Here is a 26,219-nt window from a genome sequence, read left to right as displayed (position 1 = left end):
TGTTCACACAGAATTAGCCAAAAGAGGCAGACTGGCAGTGTAAGGATCTCTTTTTTGTGATGACGGATAGCACAATCAGGGTCACTCCTCCAGTATCCAAGCTGCCATTGGGGTGCCCAACCACGTTTTATGTTTAAACCGCCCTGACATCTTTAGATGAAGGGTGGGATATAAATTTAATAAATAATATAATATAAAAATCATGTCCAGATGTCAAAAGGACCTGAGGTGAAAACACAAAGAGTTCACCATCACTGCCTCTCCCCCCTCCCCACAAACACAGGTACACACGCATAATTTTTTTATCAGTATTGAAAAATGCCAGGAGGGTTCTGAAACCACTTTCCTTTGTCCTCTGCATATTCTAAACTGTCAAGCAGGTGGTGTAGCATGGGTTGCCAGTGCCCGGAGGGCCAAGGGCAGGGGGAGTGGAAGGGAGAGAAACAGAGTACACATGCACATTCAACTGCATAATGGTGTCTATGTCACCCAGGAGATCGCAGCTGCAGTGATTTTTTTAAAAAAGAGTCATTCCAGTGTCTGGAGAGGTCAGTTCCTGGTTTGCCATTTTTCAACAGAACCCAGCAATGGAAGTACACCACTGTATCGAGGCAGCACCTGATGTTGAAATTTTGCACGCCTACCTAACAATTTTGCACCTGGGGCAACCGCCCATATGTCACCCTCCCCCACGCTATGCCACCCATCACTCTACAAAGCCCTGCCAGGCTGTGGAGATTGTAAAGAATGGATCTAAAAGAACAAGGGCATACAATTTAGTTTAAACCACACTGAAACAGCAGAGGCCTACCATTGGTTTCAAAAACCCAAGTTTAAAAGACCTGGACAAATACAAAAGACTGCATCTGGCACTGAAACTGCTGTCAGATTAGCCTCTCTTGGGAGGTTATTTGATAACAGGGGTGCCACTACTGAAAAGACCCTCTCCTATGTAGTTACCTGCCTGGCTTTACTTGGCACAGGTACACAGAGCAGAGCTTCTGAAGAAGATCCTAACATAACCTTGACTGAGAGCAACAAAAATACTGTAAAATAGTAAAAGTTTTAGAGTGCAGGAAGGTGATGATGTATGCAAATAAGCTTTGGAAAAGAGACATATGAGTGTCTGGGACACAGTTCTCAGAATTGCTTGAGTCACAAACTTTACAAGGCATTCCTATGCAACTGTACTCAGAAGTCCCACCTTAGGTGATTCATTCATGTGTAGTCAATTTTAATAAGGGGGAAATTTATTGGAGAGATTGGCATTTGTGTTTGAGGCTGTTGACTCTAATGTATTGCTGTAATAGGGACTGGAAAATAAAATCTAAAAAGAAAAAGAAAAAAAGATTGCTCCTTCTACTAATATGTTGTGGGTTGTATTATTAATTGTAAATTATTTTGTACTTCCTTTAGCACCAGCAGACCAATTACCAATCATCGAAGTTCCGGTGAAATAGCCATTAAAATCTCACTGTTTAGCCAATTATTCATTTCAAATGCTGGTAATCACTCAGGTAAAAAGTTCTGAGTTTGCTGATGACCTTATTTGAAACCGCATTTTTATTTGCTGATTGGTCAACCTCAAAAGAAGAGCACCCATTTTCTGAATGCTTTATGGGATTGTCCATAACATGCCTTACCATAATAGGTGCCAAAGCTATAAACAGCAGGCTTAAAAATACAAGAGCTTTCGAACTGCTGCAGTATCAGTCTGCAGCAATCTTTGGGATGGGCGCTTTAGTGCCTTGCATTGTATGGGCTACAGACGTCGCACTGTCTCCAGCAAGAGCCCTTTGGCAAAGGAAAGCTTTAACATCATCTCATTTCATCAGGCCTGGAAGAAAATGTTACTTTCTCATGATAAGCGGAACTGGCTTTGCAATGGAGCTGGCTTTCTCCAGGGCCATGTGTTCACTGCCTGAGTACTGGTTCCCCCCAGCTGCGACACTAATAAGGGATGCCAGCTAAGTGGTTATGGCCCTGTAGCAGCTTTGAAGCTGAGAAAAGTCTTCAATCTGTTACATACCTGTCCAAGCAGTGACCATGCCTTCAATACACCATCTAGTTTATATATCTATTTTTATTAGACTCTTCAAAGGGCTGTTGCAGGCAGTTTGAATTGTGTGCCACTTTGTTCAGCGCTTAGTCATCCGCTTCTGCTGTGCCTCCTTTAATAGCTTTGGTTTTCCAAAGTGCTTTGAAGATGAAAAGTGCTAGGTGAGTGAGAAGGGATGATTGCCTCATAAGCATATCTATAATCTCTGGCAGAAATGCATTTAAACAGAGCAAAATTAAATCCAACCATCTTGATGTATTGTGCAGTTTTCCCTTGCCACGGACACCAGATTTTTATTTTATTTTTTGCTCTGCTCTACTTGGCATCAGTTACACTCACAGCCAGGATGTGGGGCTAAACAGATCATTAGCAACTCTTATAGGGCAATCTTACATCAATGAATACGTAAGTAGAGCCCGCTGGATCAGGCCAATGACCCATCTAGTCCAGCATCCTGTTCTCACTATGGACAGCCAGATGCCTGTGGGAAACCAGCGAGCAGGATCAAAGCACAAGAGCATTCTCCCTGTGGTTTCCAGCAACTGGTATTCAGAAACATTGCTGCATGCAGACTGATTCACAAATTTGTCATAGGCTGAAAAGCAGGTCTAATTTGTGGCTGCGTGAATCAGCCCAAATGAGGCCGCTGAATGCGCTGCACTTACAAAAGAGAAGAGGTTAATAATTAGAAATAAACAACTTTTAAAAAGACCTTGATGCATTAGACGATAATCCAGTTTATATTATATGTTGCTCGATGTGCCTGCTATGATGAAATGCATTATAAAAGAATAAAGAATAAGTGTACAGTCTTTGATTTTTATCTTTCCTCCTGTTGTACAAAGCCAGTCCTGCTGCAAGGTGCTGAGCCTTGGTTTAAGCACACAGAAAGGATCGCAGTTGTAACCGAACACATGAAATTTCATGTTAGGGCAGCTTTATACAGACAATTAGAAGTTGCTGTGAAATGCAGATTCCCCACCCTCCCATACACCACTAGTGCCATCCTGGCCTTCATGTGTATCAGGATTGTGTAGCTGCCATTAGCATATATTTTATAGTGCCAATGATACAACTGATGAAATGAGACATAGTCATCAGCTGCATGTCTGCTCTGAATGCTCTACCTTTGATGTATTGTATTGTCAAGTCATATCATTTTCTTCAAAAAGTACACGTGCTTTTGCTGTGGGTCAGAGTAGATGCTGCCCATGCCTCTGCCTCTGTGTGCATGCAGCTGTATGTTTGCATCTGGATCTGGGCAAGTGTGCCTGTGTTTGACTTGCTAGGAGTGCATTGTGTGCCCATATTCATGCGCAAAGAAAGTTCCCCTCAAAATCTGAACAAGGGGCAAAAAGATGATGGCATGTGACATTGCGGGGCCTTAAAGGGTTACTATAATTTCAAAGAACAAGGGTAGCAAAGTCAGAAGACCTAGGAGGAGTTTGCAGTGGGCTGGCCCTGCTGTCTATTCCCAGGCGTCTCCTCAAATCTGTGCCTGGAGTTCGCACCACACCTTTTACTGAAACAAAAGATCAGTGCAGACCAATCTCTTGGTATCTCTGTCATCAGCCAACAAGCCTTATGGGAAGGCAGACATGACTCAGATGCAGCCTAGAAAAACAAGTTGCACTCTCAGGGCTTCTCTTGAGAGGGAGAAGTTTTATTTGCTTTGTGAAGCTCAGAAGCAGACAAAACTTGCCTCCCATCCAGTCTAAAGAAACCACCAGACTTGGCGGCTTCATATTGTTCCTTCTCTTCTGCTTGTGGCGTTTCTTTGACTGAACCTGGGCACACCTTGCCAGCCAACCATTTAGCTTCTGTAGTAAACTATTAGAGCATATAGTCCCATTCCTTTAGCAGATGTAGGAAGTGGCATTGAATGAGGCAGTAATGACCAGTAGGGCAGGCGGCTACATTGCTCTCGTGGCTTTCAATCATTGGGTGTTGTGGCCACGTACCAGGAGGGGGAGGGGCAAAAAGAGCAGGGAGCTTGGCACAGTACAGGTGCATCAGCATAAGGTCAGACTGGCTCAAAACCATAGAATCATAGAATTGTAGAATTGGAAGGGCCCATGTGAAGCATCCAGCCGACCTCTGCTTAAAATACTCTCAAGGGAGTCCATTTCACTGTTGAACAGCTCTTCCTGTCAGAAGGATTTCCTAATGTTTAGTTAGACTCTCCTTTCCTGTAACTTGAAGCCATTGGTCCAGATGCTACCCTTTGAAGCTGGAGAAAACAAACTTGCTCCATTTTCCATGCAACAGCCCTTGAGATATTTGAAGAAAGCTATCATATCTCCTCTCGGTCTCCCCTTATCCAGGCTAAACATACCCAACTCCCTCAACCATTCCTCATATGGATTGATTTCCAGACCCTTGACAATCATGGCTGCCTGCCTCTGCACACATTCCAGCTTGTTAAGCACCTTTCTTAAATAATGGCACCCAGAACTGGACACAGTACTCCAGGTGTGGTCTGACCAAGATAGAATAGAGCAATACTATGACTACCCTTCTTCGGGACACTATACTTCTGTTGGTGCAGCCTAAAATAGTATTAGCTGCTGTATCACACTCTTGACTCATGTTAAGCTTGTGGTCTACTAAGACCCCAAGATCCTTTTCACATGTATTACTGGCAAGCCAGGTGTCCTCTACCTTATATTTGTGCAGCTGGTTCTTCCTGCCAAAGTGTAGAAACTTACATTTGTCCCTATCAAAATTAATTTTGTTAATCTTGGCCCAGTTCTCCAAACTGTTAAGCTAATCTGGAATCCTGATTCTGTCTTCTGCAGCATTTGCAAATCTGATGAGCATCCCCTCAATTCCTTCTTCCAAGTCGTTTATAAAGATGTTGAACAACAAGAAGCCCAGGACAGAATACTGTGGCACCCCACCTATTACTTTTTCCCAGGATGATGAGGAACCATTACTAAGTCTGAACCATTGTTTGCAGGGACCTCACCTGGTCTCCAAGAATTCACTCAGATAGTAGACAGAGGCTCCAAGATTACATCTGCAATCTCTTTTAGTACCCTTGGGTGCAGCTGATCAAGCTCTGGAGCTTTGAACAGCTAGGTATTCCCCTACTACCTCTTTTCCTATCTTGGGCTGCAGCTCCCTCCTTGCATAATTTTTATGTACACTTTTACTCAGTGCTCTTTTTTCTAGAAAAATAGGTAACAGTAATCACCATGAAGTCACACTGCTTTTACTTAATATATGCATTTTTGTAAGCATTGGTTAGCTGGAGAACTACAAAGTACAGCTAAGTGCAAATTTCAAAGGATGAATAGATTTCAATTATTATATTGTTTTGGAAAATGCATATGTGATAAATTTGGCTTTAAATGCAAACTGAATCTGACTTCTTCCCTACCTCTACTGAGAGCTAAATCTTTTTTTTTCAGCATGGAGATAAAGTGACCAGTATAGTTTCACTTGCTGTTTTTCTTGTCTATTGTAGAAATATTAAAGGAACAAAGATCCTAACTGTGGCAAATGGGAGAATGTTTTCATGACCAAAAATGTGCATATAACACTTAACACAAGAAGAATGAAATTTGCATTGAATATGCCAGCAGTTACCACTGCCGTTGTATTAGCTGGCATTATATTATCTGTGGTATTAGTTGAAAAGAATGCATTCCTCAGCCAATGTCTCTGTAACCAACACTAATCCAGGTGTGGTTATACTGCTGCACTTCCTATAGACTTGCAGTTCCCTGGATCTACTCAACTGAAAACATATACAGTGCTAAAACTATAACCAGCATTATTCTCTACCATCAAGAGTACTGGGGTATCTATACTTGCTTATCTCCCCAAGGTACCTGGGACATCGTATGCTTTGCTTTTCTAGCTGATAAGGAGGAAGACCTCAGTATAGGAAATCTTCTCATTACTTTTGTATATATTTCTCACTGCTTGTTGAGTTGGAGCTACCACTTGGTTGATGTGTAAAAGTGGAGCCAGGTACCATCTCTTCTCTGTAGGTATCGCCTCCTGAATTTTCAGTTCAGCCATTCGTGGGATTTGTGCCAATCAAAACTCACACGCCCAGGATTTCAAGTTCAGGCCTGATCCTAAGAGAGTGCAAAGATCCAGCAATTCTCATGGATTCTAGGAGAAGCTATGCGGCTTGACACTTAGCAAGAGACACCAGGGTTCTGTTTGTGCCACTAATTAAGCTGTTGTTTTTTAAAAGACCTGATAAGACATTTGTGAAATTGACAAGACTTTTTAATCTCAAGGCGATTTGGGTCAACATTTGGGATAGGCAAGTGGGGAAGTGGCTTCTTGTGTGCAGGTTGGAGGGACTGTGGCAATATTCTAAGCAGAAAAGGGTAAATTTTAACAGTGATGATTTGCACTGACTGAAATAGCAGAAGATTCCCAAATACTTGGAAATATATGTGTGATTTTGACCATGAGCACAGACTACATCTAAGGCCAGAAAGGATGGTGGTGTCATGGATCCGATCTGAGATAGTGATTGTTTCTGGTTTAGTCCATTTGGGGTATGTGAATGTGGGTGTGCATTTGTGCAGATACAGACTGATGCACTGTTGTTGCTCCGGATGAAACCTTCCGGACTGACAGTAAATCCTGGCACCTCTTTGAGTGACTCCTGAGCTAGGCACAAAAAGTGCACTTCTTGCATTTAATACATTTACACAAAACAGTGGCAAGAGACAACATGCAAAGCACATGACTCAGGAGCTGTGCTCTTCTGAGAAACTAATAGCTCTCCCCCCACACCTTTAGAATGGGTTCCAGTGGAGCTGTTTCCTTTACATGCCAATTGGCATCAGTTAAGCAAAGTTAAACACTATATTTGCATCGTTGTGCTGTAGGTCACAGTGACTAATGCCTGATTTCTGCTAAAATGTGCCTCCTTACATTGTACATTACTTATGTTTACGATTGGCTTTGAGATGACTCAAATAAAAACATTGATATTACGATTGTTTGCATTCTAGAATGGCTACTGTCTTGCACAGCCCACAAACTCTGCAAATGATTCTGTACCTTGAGGACCAACAGGGAGCTCAGAAAGCAAAAACGCGTTCTTGGCAGGAGATTATAACCCCCAGAGCCCAACTTAAAGAGAGTTGTTGCTTCCCTTATGTGACCAACACTTACTAAAGCCCTGATTAAGTAGTTGTGTCTTGTCCTTTTGCACACATATACACATGCAGCTGAACACTTTCCAGACATTGGGCCAAGACATTTTGCTGCCTGGGGTCAGCCTTCCCCTGCTCCATGTGCAGATGCCAACTGGATTTGCAGTTACTTGAGAAGATAAAAGACCCTGCTAGAGCAGCTCAATGGCCCATCTAGTCCAGCATCCTATGGGAAGACTGCAAGAAGAATCTGAGTACAACAGTACACTCCCCATCTGTGATTCCCAGTAACTGACATTCAGAGACATACCAGCCTCCAGGCTTCAAGAGTTGAAGTAGAACACAGCTAGTAGTCAATGATAGCCTTATCCTCCATGAATTAACAGTGGCGATGGAAGAGCAGCCTCCACCACATCTGAGGGCAGCAGGCTAACTTAGAGGGTGCCAGACAGGCCATGTGACACCCACAGCTTTGCCTTTCAACACTTTGTCACCTCCCTCATCACCTGCCACCTGGGGCAACAACTTTGCCTCACAGTAGGGCTGACCCTATTTCTATGTGATGCAATAGGCATTTGACGTGTGACACTAGCACCTCTCTTTCGTGATCCCCACCTCCTAGTAGCTGAGATGAAGAAAGAGGGGTGGCAAACAGCACCCATTCACATTTGTGAGATAGCTGCCAGATGTGATTTTCATTTTGTAGGTTCTCTACCAGGATGTATTTTGTTAGATCCAGGAAGGTGTCTTGTGAGTTATATTTTTATTTTTGTACTCCTTCTCCCTAGATTCCAGAAATGGCTACATATTTTGGCATATCTACCCAATTTGCCAGGAAACCACAGGGTGCATTTTTGAAAAACATAATTAAGGAACATATTCAGATGTTCACACCACTGATGTTTATAGCAGGACACAGAAATCATGGGAGATACTTTCTTTATATCTCAAAACATTATTCTAGGTCAGTAGTTCCCAAACCGCACCACTCCGGACCACTTGAAAATTGCTGGGGTTCTTCACAAGCCACTTATTTGCTTCTTTCTGCCTGTCATAGCAATTGTAATGAGCTGTATATGGTGTATCGTTAACTATCTTTTGAGTGCTCCTTATATTTCTTATACATTATTGTATTTTACTGTATTACATTTGAATTCCATAGAATCCCATACAATTCAAATTGTAAATGTTTTGACAGATGCCCTTTAGATTATCCAAATGAAGCTCATGGACCATGTACTACAACTTGGGGAATCCTATGGTATCTCAAGCTCCTCTCCTGTTTTTCCTTTTTATGTTTTCTCATGCTCTCCATCTATTTAGCTTCTGCAAGCAAACTGCCTACATATGGCCAAAATCAACCATGGACGGGCCTCCAGTTTGGCTAAATAATCCACCCCTTTCTTCTCTGCAAGTGGTTCCACCGTTAATCTAGCTAATATAGTCAGGAAGGTAGCATAGAAGCCTTTGGGGGTGATGGGTGTTGAACAAGCTCTTGAGGCTTGTGCTCTCCGCTTCACCACTCGCTGACTCAGGTGCCTGATTCAGCTACGCCAGTGGTGGACAGAGTGAGGAAACGAAAACTGGCAGGCGTGTCTCTGGCTCAAACAATACCATGAGTTTGGCGTGGCTGTTAAAAAGCAGGGTGTGATCCCTGGCAAGGTGAAGTCAGAGACAGAGGCCAGGCTGCCACCTTGTGTCAATCAAAGGGAAATGTACTGCAGTGGACTTTTCAAGAGTTTTGGTTTGGCTAGGGAGGCAATAGCGGGAGAACAGCTGTTGGTATCTGTGCTGATCTTTGCCTGCTTCATTCAGAATGATTGGTGCCTGACAGCAGAGCTTCTGCCTGACAAATCCACTTCCTGCAAATTCCCTTGGTGTTTCACTCACAAATCTTCAGTAATTCCTCTCGCTGCATTAGAACCACATGCTTCTTTGAAACCAAGGGAGAGCCAGTGTGGTGTAGTAGTTAAGAGCGGTAGACTCGTAATCTGGTGAACCGGGTTCGCTTCCCCACTCCTCCACATGCAGCTGCTGGGTGACCTTGGGTTAGTCACACTTCTCTGAAGTCTCTCAGCCCCACTCACCTCACCGAGTGTTTGTTGTGGGGGAGGAAGGAAAAGGAGAATTTTAGCCGCTTTGAGACTCCTTAGGGTAGTGATAAAGTGGGATATCAAATCCAAACTCTTCCTTCTAGATGCTGTCGGACTGCATCTCCGCTACAAGCATGGGCAATGGTTAGGGAAGATGGCAGCTGAACTCCAAGAGCAGCTGGAGGACATCATGTTGACTAGGCCTGCTTCAGAGTATGTTTCGGCAGAGATAAATCTCTCTCTATCACCCCACCCCTCAAAACCTCTCACACTAAACTGTCTATAGGGTTGCAAAACGAGGGCATTTGCATAGAGTATTGCAGGACTTGTGCTGGCTTGCCAGCAGTACATGTGAAAGTGTCACGAGCCTGTCCCAGATAACTAAGGCACACGTCTGATAGTTAACTCTTTACTGGCAAGAGAAACACTCACAACAGCTTCCACGGTGCTCCTGATACACAAATGCTTCCAGCCTCTAGGCAGTGGTTCACTGGTCTTTGAAAAGAGCAGTGACAATAGGAGACCCCACCCTCCTGCTGGTTTATATACCTTCCCCTGATGGGTTGTAAGCAATCCAGCAAATAAAGTGGGCATTGCTGCATGGTTTGCTTTATTTACAGACACAGTATGCTTAACTTTGGTGACACAGTCATTTTTTCTACACAGCAGCGTGTTTGCTCCGTGCCGTGACAGTGCTGCACAGACACCTACAGTCATTCTACAGAGTGAAGCCATTGGAAGGTGGCTTGGTCTGAATAATCTGGAAGAGTTGGTGCTTTCCTCTGGGCCACATGGGTTGGGATGCTGGATCAAAGGCTGGCCCACACAGAAGTATTCTGCTGTGCTGTCTCCGCAGGCTAGGCATAAACCATCTCTCACTTCCACCGGCCACCAACCACAGGCTTCCCACGGGCGGCCTTTGAGCTGTTGGGGAAGCAGAGAAGCAAATGAGGTATTTCAGGCATCAGTGAGGTCAAAACAAAAGGCAGAGGCGAGGGAGAAGGGAAGTGTCCGCTTTTACAGTCAAACAGCACTGTGGGGGTACTTATTGCACAGGGATATTTGTGGGTCACTCATTCAGTGGCATCCACACAGATCCCAACTTGGTTCCTTGGTGAGTGTGTCCACATGGCATGTGCAGTCCACATGAAGGAAACGCAATGTGAGCATAACTCATGCAAAGTTGCTGTGTTTATACACACTAAGCAGTGAGCTGGGAGCCCAAGTTGTGGAATCCTGAACAAACTTCATCTTGTGCCTTTACAGGTCTGTTTCTCAGACTTAAAGCTTGGGTAGAACTGGTTCTTTCTTTCCAAGGAACCCTGAGAATTGTATTCTGGGAGCAGGTAAGGGCTTGAGAATTCTTCTACAGTAAGGATGGGGAACCTGTGGCCAGCAGAAGACTACATCCTACAGGCCACAGAATGTTTTGGATCTTCCTCCCTCTGGGTGGAAAGAGTGGCCTTGGAGAGGAAGTTCTGGCCTCATAGGTCCCCTACTTCTGTTGTGGAAGCCTCTGTGCCATTTGCCTTACTGACATCAGAACCCCAACATGAGTAGAGGTATTCACCTTAAGATATAAGCTTGGCATGTGCCTTACGAGATAAGGTCCAGAGGACTGTTTCTCACTATATAGAAGGGATAGCCAGTGTGATGCTCTTCAGATGTGATTGGCCTATACACATCCCATCTTCCCTGTTAGCCCTGCTGGTCTATAAATTGGACACTTAATCTTATGTGCACACTGAAAAGGGCAAGGTGTAAAAATAATCCGAGACCTGGATTTCAAAAATGTTGAGGAGTATACATACAGACTCTCTCTCTCTCTCTCTCTCTCTCTCTCTCTCTCTCTCTCTCTATATATATATATATATATATATATATATATATGCATACAGTGGTATCTCGGGTTACAGATGCTTCAGGTTACAGATGCTTCAGGTTACAGACTCTGCTAACCCAGAAATAGTACCTCGGGTTAAGAACTTTGCTTCAGGTTGAGAACAGAAATCGCACGGCCACGTGGCGGCAGCAGGAAGCCCCATTAGCTAAAGTGCTACCTCAGATTAAGAACAGTTTCAGGTTAAGAACAGGCCTCCAGAATGCATTAAGTTCTTAACCCAAGGTACCACTGTAATTGCTAACATTTAGCATGACTGCACTTTGATATATCGCACTCCCAGGTATTAAAGCAAGTTTCCCTATCTAGCGTCTTAAAGTAAAAAAGGTAAAGGTACCCCTGCCCGTACGGGCCAGTCGTGTCCGACTCTAGGGTTGTGCGCCCATCTCACTTAACAGGCCGGGGGCCAGCACTGTCCGGAGACACTTCCGGGTCACGTGGCCAGCGTGACGAAGCTGCTCTGGCGAGCCAGCACCAGCGCAGCACACAGAAACGCCGTTTACCTTCCCGCTATAAAGCGGTACCTATTTATCTACTTGCACTTAGGAGTGCTTTCGAACTGCTAGGTGGGCAGGAGCTGGGACCGAAAGACGGGAGCTCACCCCGCCGCGGGGATTCGAACCGCTGACCATACGATTGGCAAGTCCTAGGCACTGAGGTTTTACCCACAGTGCCACCTGCGTCCCTAGCGTCTTAAAGTACAGTAACACATATCCAACTAAACTATCCCTGATACAGAAATCCAGGGCCTAATTTGGAACATAAAGTCATTTGCCTTCATTACATGCACTGCAAGCCATCACAGCACACCATAAAGGACGCAACATGCTACTCACCCTTTCCTGAAGCAGGTTAGAAGGGAATAAAAGAAGAAATATGATGTGAGAAGCATGTAACATTCTTGACTAACCAGTTGGGTGCACCTAAAAGGTCACTAGTGAAGGAGGCATTCCTAATGTAGATTGCCATTTGTTTCTGGACAAGTGGATTAAAAAGATGAATCTTCTGACAATTTTGCCTGCACAGCCACTCTGAAAGATGGCTACGCTACTTGTTCATGTAAAGTGGAAGAAGAATGTTCCATGTTGATCAGCATTGCTGTCAAGAATGCAGGTGATGATTCATTTCCTACTCTGCCATCTGCTACGCACAGGACACCAAGCAAGTTATTTAGCATCTCATGGCCTCTGCTCTCCATCTGTGAACCATGGAGTCATGGAGACATGAAGCATGGAGGGAAATGGGTGACTGCACCGAACAATCCAACAGAGGTCCCCAATAATTTCTACAGACAGAGAAGTCAGATTCATACATGCTGAAAGGAGATGAGCTGATGTAAGGGAAGAGGATGAATGCCCCAGATCTCAATAAGTGGATGATGGTAAACAGACAGCTCAGCTACCGCACTATGCCAAACTATTTCCTAAACGGTGTTCATGGACATATCCTTAGAAGGGGAAATGCTGTGAAGGAGTGAAAAAAATGATGACCCAAAGTGGTGAGGAAGTGATGGAGTTCAGAGATCAGAACAAAATAACGAAGCAGGTGTGCAAAAGGCATGCAAGGGAAGAAATAAATTGGAGGCGCCTGGTGAGAAATGTGGCTGAAACAGAAAACCAGGAAAGAACTTTAGGTGAAAGAAGCAAATGGAGAAAAGCACATCCACAACACAACACACATCTAAGGCACAGCTACAATTCCCAGCACCCTTAAGCAACTACAGGTCCCAGGATCCTTTGGGGGAAGTCATGTGCTTTGAATATGTGCTGGATGTGATTTAAATCTATGGTGTCAATCTCCCCTGACAAAGTATGGCACAGTTAGCAAAGCGCGCTAAGCTCCCTGAACACCAATGAGGGTCTCTTTCTATAGACATCCAAGTGTCTGGTGGCCAATGAAGAGCCTGTGCATGTTGGTTCCAAGCCTGAAGTGAGCCTGACGTGGTCTAGATTAGCCTCACCCAACCTGGTACCCTCTTGATATTTTGGTCTTTTGCTTTAAATGTATGATGTGGCTGTGACTCTGGTCTGAAAGGTGGATTGGAAGGGAAAGGGGTAAAAAGTGGTGAGAATGAAATGACAGAATAAAGCAACAAGGAGGTGTGAAATAAAGGGTGTGAAAAGGGAGGCAGGAGGCAGTAAAAGCAGCAACTAGCTGAAATGAGGACTAAAGAAAGAAAATAAGAAAAGGTGGTGATAAAGCAAGGTTGTTGTTGTTTCTTAAATGGAATCTAACTGTATCAATCCTATGAATAGCCAGAAGTGCTCAATCCAAGATTCTTGGACACGGAGGCATAGCCTATTATTTCAGCAGCAGGCTTTCTAGAGCAAAAAGAAGCCAAGAACTGAAATGAGAAGGGCTGACAAATACTAATGACAATGAAAGTGAAAGGAGGAACAGCAGGAAGTTAAGAACGGAAGCAAAACACAAACAAAATCCTGAAAGCTCCAAACAAGTATTTTACAGAAGGGAAGGGTGAAAGTGGTGCACCTGTAAAAGAAAAAGAAAAAGCGGGGGGGTTGTGAAAGATCTAATGGGAATGCTGGATACTATCAAACTGGATGGCCTGAGTACTTACACCTTTTGATGATCACTAATGCGGTTCCGTAGAACATTAATCTGCAAGAGAAATAGACAGGAGGTGAAGCTACATGGCAATACTTCACCATGCGGGGATCGGGAGGGCCACTGTGTGATGCCAGCAAGAAAAGAAGTCTAAGCATGGGCTGGTTTTATCGCACAGAGTAGTCAGCAGGGCTGTGTGGTGGGTAAAGAATCCCTCTAATTGTTGGAATTTCCATAGGTAAAGACTGGGAGTCAGAAAGGACAGTGGATCTGTTTGTCCATACTATCCAATGTGATACTTAGAAGTTTTTCTCTGCCGTGAAATATTATTTCCACACTAAATGGAAGTGTTACAAATCCAGGCAGCTGAGATTAAATTTGGCATGGTTGGTGGAAGGAACAGGGCTTTTTTCAGTCGAAACTCACTGGAACCCAGTTCCAGCACCTCTCAGATGGGTGTGATTGCCACTACAAGAGAAGGGAGGCATTCGTGGTGATTTCTGGCACCTCTTTTTCTAGAAAAATAGCCTTGGGAGGGACTGAGAACAAAGGCTGCTCTCCAGCATTCTTGAAGGCTTCGGGTGAGTTTTTCAGGATGCTTCTTCAAAGTTTTCCCATCATGATCTTGACCAGTTACAGAATCTTCTAGAAATATCCACTTTTCTACAGTTAATAGATGCTTGGGAGCAGCGCTGTGCCATTTGTAGCAATTCCTGGACTCGGTGCTTCTTTCAAAGCATCTCTAAAGTTTGCTATACGTTGAGCATTACCTGTTGTTCTCTGCACAAATGCGCTCTGCTCATGAAGTTCACAAAGCAGGATAAATGCAATAAAAACAATGCCAGAGGGATACCATGTCAAAGAGCAAATCCATGTGGATAACTAGTAATGGAGTTTTTGTTCAGTTAAGGTGCCTAGAAGCTCCAGCTTCTGGTATAAGGATTCAAAGCAGAGGAGAAACGTTCCTAAGGTGCATCCAAGTACTTACCCCTTTCACAGGATCTGGCTGAAAAGACGAATGGCTGATCCTAGAAATCTTTGCAAGCTAAGCAGGGCAACCATGCAAGACAATGAAATACCATCTTGAGAAGATGCTGACATGGACCGAACTTCACTGGGCCACACTTAGCTCCACACGTTTTATCATTCATCACAGCACTGCCATTAGCAAAGTGGGGTGGCGACAGGCCATACTTACTACTTGCTTAACTCATCGCAGCGTGCAGTGAGTATGGAAATCTAGTTAGGGTTAGAGAAAGGAGATTATTATAGATGTGAAAGCCCCTGCAAAGGGAAAATTAACAAAAAGAAGGCAGTGATCCTGAGAAAGCAGTGCTCAGTATGAGAAGCCAAACTATAGGTGAGGTCGAGTGCATTCTATATACTAATAGCAAACTTGTCCTTTGATTGCTGATAGTCTGTTGCCAAAATGACACCACCCATGCACAAAATGGAGATATCAGCTGGCCTGAGGAAATGCCAAGGCTTGCAGAAATCCACACAACCCTATCATTGAAACCCTGAAATGAGAATGCCCTGGATGAAGTATTCTTCATCCCACAAAGAAATGGCAGCTGCTGGAGGGGAAGTAGTAAAAAGGGGGAGAGATCAGAAATACTCCAGAAATACTCTGGGGCATTTTGGTAAAAGAAAGCAGCCAAATGGCAACTACCAGGAAAAGCATCACTGCCACTAAAGAGACACCTGCTCCCCAAAAGAAAAATATTGTCATTGCTGCCACCTCTGCCACCTCCCCCTGCCATTCAGGAAGCCCCCACCACAGGTGAATGTTTCAGACATTTTCCCTTTCCAATATGTCCCCTGAATTCATTCCCCTATCTTACCCTCAGAATTTCAAGTCAAAAGTTTGGAAATTTGCATTTTAGGCTTAAATGTGATGTTAGTGAAAGAGACAGGTAGTGTGAGCTGTGGTATATTTAAGCCAGTTCTAGTGGTATATATGAGCTGTGGTATATTTAAGCCAGTTCTAGTGCAGATTAATTAAGCGGCTGCAACAATATTTAACTAGACTCAATAAGCTACTAGGCAGGTGAGTGATCACAAGGCACTCACAAATGTGGTCTTCAGGGTAGAAATATTTGTTGGTCAAATTGAAATGGGCCAGGTTGGCTTTGACAGAGTCTATTGCATCTTATGGTGTGGTTTGGGGTGTCCTTCAATGTCTGGAGAGACTAGGCAGGACCTTCACAGACCTAGACTGATGCTACTTCATCCATAAAGCTACATCCATTTGAAGCAGAAGAGTGCCAGACTCCACTCATTTAATGAGCCACTTGGCTCTGATTTCTGAAGTAGGTTCCAAAGGGAGATGAAGTTCAGTGAGGCAAGTATGATCAAATGACATACCTGTGGTTTTTCTAAGCAAGAAGGAAAAGAGAAGGCAAAGCATGACAAGTATCAACTAAAACTACGTTGAATATTTGCCCATTTCAATTTTCAAAGTGACAGTAACTCTTTCAAAGAAGGGAAAACATTTCCTGAAAAGCTCCCATGATGAAAATGTTCATATTCTCCTTCCACTTCAATCTGCTGCTGTTTCAGTGCCATTTTCTCCCTTATAATCACTGAGTCATCTTGCTGATTACAGAAATGTGGGAAATCCCAGCCAATCAGGAATTGTGTACTGAATGGGATGGTATCGTGATGGAATGTCAACATGACGTCCCACAGAGCAAATGAAGATAATTGACCATGAGGACAATACTTGTTGCATCAGTGGCAGGGGTGATGCTAGCTAATTGGGATTGAATAGTGAAAAGGATGATAATGTGACAATATGTAGCCAATCAAATTTAATCACAAAGTGAGGGCAAATGAAGCAGCTGTCAGAAAGCATTGCTCTCCCTCTCAATGAATGGGTATTTTTTGTCCTCTTTTGATACAATGTCTCAAAAATTACTCGGAGAGCAATCATTTTTTGGATGCTGCTGAAATTTCTTGCAAAAAGCGCCCTTCCTTTCTGAAAGCAGGGCTGTAAAAGATGAGATATTTCAACAGATGTGCAGACTCACCTCATATTTTTGCCTCTTGAACTTTTCCTGCAAGTCAAATTTCTCAGCTTCCAGGTCATGGATATTCTGCCACAGTTCCTTTGCCTTTTCCCTGTTGTGAGAACATGCAGCATCAATCAATGTGGTTGCCAGTGCTTATATATGCACATAGGAACATGCAATGTGAGCGTGTTCTTCCAGAGTAGGAAAGTGAGCTGAACATAAGAATGAGAATCTTAGGTATTCAACATTGTGCATGCGAATGGGCACAGGCATAAAAATTGTGTGCATATTCTTTATTATGTGGTCCATGAGTGTGAACATACGGTATATGTATGATGTATGTGTGCGTGTGAGAGAGACATAATATGAATATAAATGTCTGTGAGTTTTAGCCTGTGAATACAAGTATACATAACATTTATAGCTTCAGCCAGAATGTTTCCTAAATTATTGAAAGTCCCAGTTGTCAACCTTTCAACCCATTTATGTCTTTATCTTTAGCTTACATTTAAATCACACATTTTAGTATATTCCTACTTTGCAGGTACCTATGCTGATGCTTTTGCCACAACTGGGTCTTCTGCCAAGTGTGGAACAACCTGGGCACAAGTGAAGCAGCGGCTCTCTTCAGACATTACCACATCGAGGGAGCACATGAGTAGAGAGAGATTGCAGGAATACATCTTTGGCCCCACTCACCACACAACTCCTCTGGCTCTTCGTGTGCTTACCGTGGACGTCTGCTGTTGGTAATCTTATGTACCAGTGAAGGCTCTCTCTCTGCCTATGTTTCCTCTTTAGGTGGTAATGCCTGAATAGGACTAATGTGCATCACCGAACCACATAAGCAGATTTTTTTTCTATTGATTATTGCAGCATGAGGATTAGGGCATTTTTGACTGGGGATGCACATACTGTGGTTCTGATTGAAACCATGCTCAACCTGTAGGGTTTTTTCTAATCCATGGATATGGCTGCAAGTCACACAGCTGATGTAATATGTAGTTACGCCCTTGATCTATCTGAGGTTTCATACTGCATCACCTCCAATCTGCTTCTATGTGCTTATTGCACCCTCTAGTGTTCTGGATCCCTCCTTTTCATTTGACTCTGTCTGCTTAAACTCAAATGCAAGTAGCATTTGGAAACAGTGCATGATAATTGGATGAGCAAGCATTAGTAAGATTTAACAGTCCCTTATGGCTTCCTGACTTGTAACCATGTGGGATATAATACCTTCTGCTACCATTTAATGCATGTTGTGGGCAGTTAACATTTCCAAGGAGTGATGGACTAAGAAGCAAGGGGAACATTGCCACATGCGCCCTAACTGTACCCTATAGTACCATAGTAATAGCCAAGCCAGCATTGCATTGTGTTCACATAACCCCAAATATGGATAACAGCATAGCACACAATGCATGCTATAACTGTAGGATTGTGGCAATCTTACAACGCTTCAGGAGCTGTCTTATGTTAAGGTCACTGTGCCTCCAGTGTACTTTAGCCTGGAAAAGCTTGTTCTGATCCCAATAATTATCAGTCCCCTCAGTGGATGTTATTTCCATTTAAAAACAAAAAAGTCTGTATGTTAAAGACAAAGAACGGATTTAAAGTCATATCTAGTTTGGCCCTCTGAGAGACCACAAATCACAACTATGGGGAAAGTAGCAGGTAGAAGATTGTTTCATCTAATTTCTTCATCATGAAGGAAATAGGTCCCTACTGGCCGCTGAGCCTCTGGCTGCTGCCCCAGAACTAGCTTCCCTTCTTACTTCAATTTGTCTTCATTCAAGTGATCGATGGTTAAAGGTTTTCGACGCTCGCTGAGGATCTTTTTCTTCTTCTCCCGCTCTGTCTGTTTTTTCCCACTTTTCTTCTCTGTCTAAAAAAAAAACAGTTCTTGAGTTCATCAGAGTTCTTGAGAACATCAGAGTTCATCAGCCCAGTTCATCAGACAGGTACATGGACTATGAATTCAGAGTATATAAGTACACATAGATTAAAACTAAGACTAAAAAGCTCCTGATACACTCTCATTGAACCTTTACCAGTCTCTATTTGAGCTATTTGGGCATACAACATGTAGGTGAGTAGACACCAAGACAGGAAATTCTGTCCCCAGATGTGAGTTTCAGTTTCTGGAAGAACACTCAGGCTAGATAAGTACCTTCTGTAGGTAGCCTCCAAAATGGAGCATGTTCGAGAAAGCCTTCTTCTTCCTGGCATCCTCTTCAGCCCTCTTCCTATTTTCTTCTTCCTCTTTCCGGGCTCTCTCTTCCTGCCACAGGCAGAATGACAGAGAGGTTTCAAAATGGCAGATAGTTAAAGAGAATCTGTCTACAGCAGGAGCAACTAACCAGTGGGTCTCCAAATGCCACCATCATCCCACCCAGGGATGATAGGAGTTTGAGTCAAACGATGGCATCTGGAGGTCCACAGGCTCCGCATCCCTGATCTACAGGGACATCAAATAGAAATTTGTTTAGGAGACTGAATGGACACAAATCAGACAGGATGAGTTCTGTTCCCCAATCCCGCTTAGTAAGCAAGTTCATTAGCCAATTCCAGATCAGTTCCTCCTTGTTTTTCTGCACTTGGGGAAAGGGAACACTTAGAAAAATAAGTAACAGTGGTGCTTTCATTATAAACTGAGCAATTCTAGTCTGGTTTTGGTCTGTTATGCATAAGGCCTATGTCAGTGATTCCCTGAATTCCAAGGCTTTGGGTTCCCTGGTTGACCAGGGATGATGGGCTCATATTCCTGCTTGAGTATAACTCTTACATGAGCAGCTAAGTGGAAAATTTGCCCCATGCATAAATGGGGGTTTGTCAGAACAACAAAAGCAAAAACAAAAAACTCATAAAGGCATTGAAGTGACTTTTTGCTGTGGACTTCGTGTCTTGGGTATACTCACAGCGAAGCGGGCCTGACGTTCCTTCTCTCGCTCACTGCGGATCCGTTGCTGTTCAGCTCGTTCTGCTCGCCGCTGCTCCTATAGGAAGAAATCAGCCCAGTACCTGTTCAGGGAGGGGGCGTGGTATACTCTGATGAATGCCCCCTCCTTAACGCAGCATGGCCTGAGCCAGTCACAGTTGAGGCTGAAACTATAACACTATTGAAAATGCTGGACACCTGACATTTTGCCACCTGAGCATCCAAATGATACCTCCCATGGTAAAAAATATATAATATTATGGCTACCTATTGCACCCATGTTAGCTCGTACTTCTAGATCAGCCTCTAAAACTGGGGCTTTAAAATAGTCCAGAATATAGTTTTGGGGTCTAGAAAATAAATATTCCGCCATTTCATTAATTATATTGTGAATGTGCATTTTTAAGCATTCCCAGAATATGTGTGGGATGTCTGTCTTTGGGGCTCTGCATCACTGACAAGTGGCTTTAGGATCTGAATGAAACACTCTTAAGTCCTCTCTTCTTTTTGGAAGAGACATACTATTCTGTCCTTGAGGAATATCAGCTCTTCCTCCTCTTTCTTCCGGTTCTCAAAATGGGCCTCAATCAGAGTTTGCAGCTCATTCAGATCCTTCTCCATTCTCTTGCGGTGAATGTCCTGCAAAGCAGAAAAGACAATATGAGGGTTTGGAATGTTACACACACACACACACACACAGAGAGAGAGAGAGAGAGAGAGAGAGAGAGGGAAACCAGCTTTATGAGATGATGATGATGATGATGATGATGGCTAATACTCACATCAAAGTCCACTCTCTCCCCATCAGGGATCTTTGGAGGCACCAAATTTGGCATAAAGAGCCTGAAATTGGAGGGGAGCGGGGAATAAAGAAGTAAGCCACTAGTACAGCAACACCTGACATCTCATCTCTTTATCAGGGTTGGCTGACATTATTAATCTCCCACATGCTTAATCCCATTGATTTTAAAGAGGTCTGTCTCTGGGTTCTGAGTAAATCTGGCCAAGACAATATAGACAAACACAGACTCATATAACTGTAGAGCTGGAAGACACCACAGGGATCATCTAGTCCAACCCTCTGCAATGCAGGATTCCTCTGCCCAATATGGGGCTCAAACCGTGGCCCTGAGATTAAGAATCTCATGCTCTATCGACTGAACTATCGCAGTACCCTGCTAGCACACATGCCTTACAAATCATAGATATATGCCTAGAAACCAGGGACAAATGGAAGTGGATGAGTCCATAGATGGCATAAATGGAAGATATAATCATTTTAAAAACAACAACCTTACACTACAACACTAAATGCAAGGTAAAGGGGAGGGGACCCTATGCATCTTATATCCATATGTGTCCAGTAGTCTAGATAGCCCCATCAAATCAGAAAAGACCCTCTACAGAATGATAAATGGTGAAACTTCAATTCCTAACAATGGAAATCTGGGAGGGAGCAGCTAACCTGTCTTAGAACTCACTCTGCACATTTTATCAAACTGAATGTAGTTCCAAGCTGAGGGTACAATTTATAGCTTCTTGGAAGGCGCCGTATGGAATGCCATACCGGTTGCTGAGCTTTTTACAATGGCCGCAGCTGTCACAGTAGTCTTAAGTTTCCTTGACTTGACTTATACGAGCCACTGAACAGCTGTAATAACTTCATCACTGGGCAAGCTGGGGTGGGAATGTTGTTCTTGAGATAGTGTCTCATCACTTTGCCTGATGCATTTAGCAGTGTCTCTGCATTTGTGGGCAACATTTTTTTAAAAAAAAATAATAATCTAGATAATTTTGTACCACCCAAAGAGACCATGCATTTGCTTTTTTGAAATTTCAGTGTTGCTGTTGTTTAAAAAGATTTTGTTAACAGTGCAATCCTGTGCATGTTTATTGGGAAGTACAGTTTACCATGCTCAGCAGGACTCACTTCCAGGTAAATGTGCACCGTATTACAAAGCTGCCATTAATTGAATTTTTAGGAAGCCAATAATATAATATGTCAAACGTTGACATCTTTCTATTTTTCTTCAGTTGTGCTTGTACTCACCATCTCCTTTCCCCCTTCCACACAACTGCCCCTGCCTCAACAACTGCCTGCTAACCATAGCATCAAAATCCACTCTACTTATACTTACTTGGGCCTAGGCTTTGATTCTCCTGCAAGAAACCAAATGAACATTTAAAGAGTTGCCAAACAGAAATATTTACCTGCTCCCTTTGTAGATAAATTGAAAAGACAGGCCTACTGACTCCCTTAAGGCTTATATGGGTTGTTTCTGCTCCCCAACTCTCCCATCGCTCATCTCTCATCTCCCCCTGTACTTTTTCATGTGAATAAAGGCTTGGGCATATTTTTTTTTAATATGTCTGTGTGTGTTTCAGAGTTAAGGGCACATTCTTAACTCTTGAACTGCAGGGGAATGCGCATCTCTCCTTTCTAGTTCCTGCCTCGCTTTCTCAGGCTGATTGACATGGAATTTGTACACTTGTCCAACAAACCTGCTTCCAAAAAAAATTAAAAATGAATGGGTAAAGAAAATGATGGGGAAATGCTCTAAAAATTGTAACAGTTGCGTGATGGGACATTGTATGACTTCAGTCCCATTTTAACATACACTTGTGAATTGGTTTTTTTATATATCAGCATTAAGATCTGTATATTTACATTTTATCACAATATAAGCATTTCCTTCTGGTAAGTTCTTTGAGCTGAGAGCACTACTGCAAATTTGGGAGAGATGCAAAATGCAAAGGATAACTGCTTCCCCATCTGCACGCTCATCCAGGAAATGCAGACCAGATCAGCTTACGTTGAATTTTATAGACACTGAACTCCTCAAGCATCCCTAGCACATATACTGGTCCACGGTGCACAGTTTTCATTTACCTTCTGGTTCTTTAGCTTGCTCTTCTTGTTCTATTTTAAAAGGAGAGCAAAGAATTTTGATTAGAGATGTACCACGCCAGCGCAGTTGTGTCTAGAATCCCCACACTCCCTGATACATTTATTTCCTCTAAGCTGTGATTACGGCATTCCCAGAATGCTTCATAGTTCATTCACCCATTGCTGGGAGAGTTTACATTGCTGGCATTCTGGTATTTGGTGATCAGAGACAGGGGCGTCCCCTCTTTTGCATTTTTCACAACACCAGAAGCTCCAGGACAGATGGTGATGTGATGTCAGTGTTATGAACACCAGAGCAGTTGGACTCACCAAAGAAGGTGGCTTTAATCAGTAAAATGTGGGAACAGGTTGGGGGGGGGGTAGGTACCAATTTTGGAAAACTTTTCCCAATACATTATTTCCCCTGAAAATATTACAGGTTTCCCTCCCTTTATAGTCAGAGGGGAAAAGCAGAACTACTATCAGCAAAGAGTGCCAGATGCTTTCCACAGTGGGGAAAAAATATTTGTTTATAGGATGTAATGATTGCTGGTGTCACCAAAGCATGGGGGGCATTCCCTAAAGCCATGATGTTGCTCCACACAGTTTTTGTTTTTCAAGGGGAGCGTATCTTTGGGGGGGGGCGGTCTCTGCAAGTGCAAGGCTGCCCATTTGCCAAACACAGATTATCTTCCTGTGCCATCAGCTTTCCTTTACTGCCCATGCTGGTAAAGTATTAAGGAGAATGCAGAGAAACAGCCAGACTCATAGAGGGATGGAACATTGTTATAGAAGATTTATTACTCAAGAAACATACCGGTACACCACGTACAAGGGACCAACCACTAGGCATGCAGCAGATTTGTCCATTTGCATACTCTCAATTTTTCATTTTCCCATTCAGTTCTCCACAGTTCTGCAGCAATTTGCAGATTTCTTTTAAAATTGCCAGCACATTTTTCCTAATAAGCACACGTTTGTACATTTTTGCAAGCAATTTCCCCCAATGTAATGAAGCAAATTCAACTAGTGCCAAGAGGCTTTCACCCCACTCTTCCAAAACTGCTCTGGGAAGTCAAAACTCCCCAAACAGTGTACAGCTTGTGCTGACAGAAAGATCTCCTTAGTGCTATGTTGAGTACATTTTTTTTTTGTATGTTAATTTCATGACTATATTCATTTTTATGCACACTTTCTTCTAATATATGCATTTCTGTAAGCACTGTTTGGTTGGAGAAACACAGTGAAAAATTTGGTTAAGTGTGAATTTTGAAGGCTTGTGGTGTTTTGGTTCTCATTTCAAACAGTGGGGATTGTTTAAGTTCACCTTTACTTGCAAACTGAATTAATTTTATCCCCCATTCTTACTATAATTTTTCTACTTTTACACACTCCCCCCCCCCAAATGACAAGTGTGCTCTGAGATCACAGCTTAACCAAAACAATGCTGCTGAATTTTTATTCATTAAAGAGTTCTACCTGAAAAAGACCCTCCATCACAATGCTTGTATTGGCCAGAGATGTTTCACCAGAACATCATACCTTCTGCCCTAGGTTCATCTTCATCTTCCTTGACTTCTTCAGCTTGTTCTTGTTCTTGTTCTTCTTGTTCTTGTTCTAAGGAAGAAAACAGCAGGATGACATCAACAGATCTGAGAATTTTCATTGTTGGCCTACACAAAATTCTGCTTGAGGTAATGAATCCCAGCCATTGGGACGTTGGTCAGAGAAGAGGGGTTGGGAAAGAAAGATAGCATATTTCTAGAACATGGCTAAATGACAAGTGATAACTTGGGACTGCCATCTTAAACTGAACACATTGTGCCAGTTACAGATAGGTAGCCGTGTTGGTCTGCCATAGTCAAAACAAAACAAAAATTCCTTCCAGTAGCACCTTAAAGACCAACTAAGTTAGTTCTTGGTATGAGCTTTCGTGTGCATGCACACTTCTTCAGATACAATTTAATGGTGCTCAATGATGTTTCTGTTGTGGGAGGTAGGGTTTGAGATGAGCTTCATCAGTCCTCAACATGATACACACCTCAAATGTAGAGGCAGGTTATTAGTCAAGGTCCACACTCCTGGTCCATCGCAATATTATTAAATGCAGAGCAACAAAGAAGAAAGGGCAACCAAAACAGTCAGAGGTTTACAGCACATTCACCTACAGATAAAAGCTGAGCATCTTGGGATTTTTAGTTTATAAAACAGATAACTAAAGAGGTGAGATGTGATAGAAGCTTATGAGGTGATGTCTGGTGTGAAGAAAGTGGATCGATGGAAGGGTTTTTCCATCATACCAGAACTCAGGGTCACCTTGTAAAATTGGAGAAATGAAACATGTCTTCACACACACCACACAATTTACTTAGGGATTTTGATGCCACAGAATATGATGGAATCTCATTTAGATTTTTTTGTGACCAGGGTTAGAAGACAGTGGCTCTCAGAAACGTCTCACTTCAAATATCAGATATGGAAATAAATGGTGCAAAAGGAGTCAATCAGAAATTGTACTGCCACCCACAGAGGCTTCCTTCTGGTACCCAAATCTGAATGACGCTATTATATAAGCACTAGGCATTTGTTTTTTGTATTAAACCAACACATTGAGGAGAGGAGTAGGAATGAGCCCACTTCCCACATGTGATTTTAAACATAAGTCATAAACATGCATAGGCTACATAATATCAATACTACAAACATATATAGATTTTAGACTGCTTTATAATCCTGGCTTCTCCCAAAGAATCCTGGAAACTGTATTTTGGGGAGATGCTGAGAATTCTATGGGAGAGATCTCTAGCTCCTCCTTCCAAAACTACAATTTCCAGGGCTCTTTCGTAGCTCTCCAAACAGGTATGGCCTTTGACTGATGCACACAGTACATAAATGCTTAAGATTTCCATGCACGATAGGTCAGTAAGTATTCTGCCTGCGTGTCATTGGCAAGCAGCAGCAAAGTGAAATGTAAAGAAATGTTCTACTACCGTCTTCCACCTCTATCCATTCTTCCTCTTCTTAACCAGGGCAAGCAGGGGTGGTGAAAGGGAATAAGTAGAAAAGGTTAGCGAGGGATCACAGAAAGCTGTGGCTTCACGCTGGAGCATCTATAGACAAAACGGCTGTCTCTCATTCTGATCTTTGCTTTGCATTTGTGTGCACGCCTAGTTTTCAGATGCCAAGCACTTGTGAAGTCAAACATTTGCCAAGTTCAAGAGGATATTAAGGCCTGGAACATTCAGAACACCCACATATCCATGCACACACAGAGGCAGTAATTATGACCTCATACAAAAGCATAGAAGAGGAGGTGTGCTTGTAAAAAATAAACGCAAAGACACATTGATCAGCTTCTAGTGATACTATGCAAGCAGCAGAAAGCTCATTCCAGACTGAGTTTATCAGTGTCAGTCCCATTGGCAATGAAACACTCTACCCAGGTTCCTAAAATAGTAGATTAAGTTAGCCTGCCCCAAATTGGTGCCCTCCTGATCTGTTGGACTAATATTCCCATCAGCCACAGCCAATGGGTGAAAGCTGTAGTTCAAAACACTGAGTGGGCACCAAGTTGATGAAGGCTGGATTAAATGTTCATAGCACACAATATTAGGCAAATACTCAGCCGTATTCA

The 26,219-nt window shown here is 43.0% G+C and overlaps 1 protein-coding gene across 3 annotated transcripts in view; it reads right to left on the bottom strand.

Annotated features, from left to right (window-relative positions):
- Nucleotides 1–9,874: 9,874 nt before the first annotated feature.
- The window catches only part of TNNT2 (troponin T2, cardiac type), a 29,471-nt gene continuing 13,126 nt past the window's right edge, over nt 9,875–26,219 (bottom strand). The window contains exons 4-15 of one of the 3 annotated variants that reach the window (XR_014169225.1): nt 25,576–25,605; nt 24,128–24,202; nt 22,589–22,618; nt 21,837–21,858; nt 20,481–20,541; nt 20,221–20,337; nt 19,679–19,756; nt 18,931–19,041; nt 18,536–18,645; nt 16,779–16,869; nt 12,018–13,800; nt 9,875–10,205 (exon numbers count right to left, since the gene is read on the bottom strand). Coding sequence is in view for 1 of the 3 variants with exons in the window: in XM_081914481.1 (XP_081770607.1) it covers nt 10,157–10,205; nt 14,945–14,985; nt 16,779–16,869; nt 18,536–18,645; nt 18,931–19,041; nt 19,679–19,756; nt 20,221–20,337; nt 20,481–20,534 (651 nt within the window). In the remaining 2 variants the exon portion in view is untranslated. Of the gene's footprint in view, nt 10,206–12,017; nt 13,801–14,944; nt 14,986–16,778; nt 16,870–18,535; nt 18,646–18,930; nt 19,042–19,678; nt 19,757–20,220; nt 20,338–20,480; nt 20,542–21,836; nt 21,859–22,588; nt 22,619–24,127; nt 24,203–25,575; nt 25,606–26,219 lie in introns of all 3 variants that reach the window. The other 2 variants (XR_014169224.1, XM_081914481.1) reach the window with 2 other exon arrangements.

This window comes from Podarcis melisellensis (assembly GCF_964234715.1).
Source record: "Podarcis melisellensis genome assembly, chromosome: 6".
Classification (NCBI taxonomy): Eukaryota; Metazoa; Chordata; class Lepidosauria; order Squamata; family Lacertidae; genus Podarcis; species Podarcis melisellensis.
This window is presented reverse-complemented; position numbering and strand designations above follow the sequence as displayed.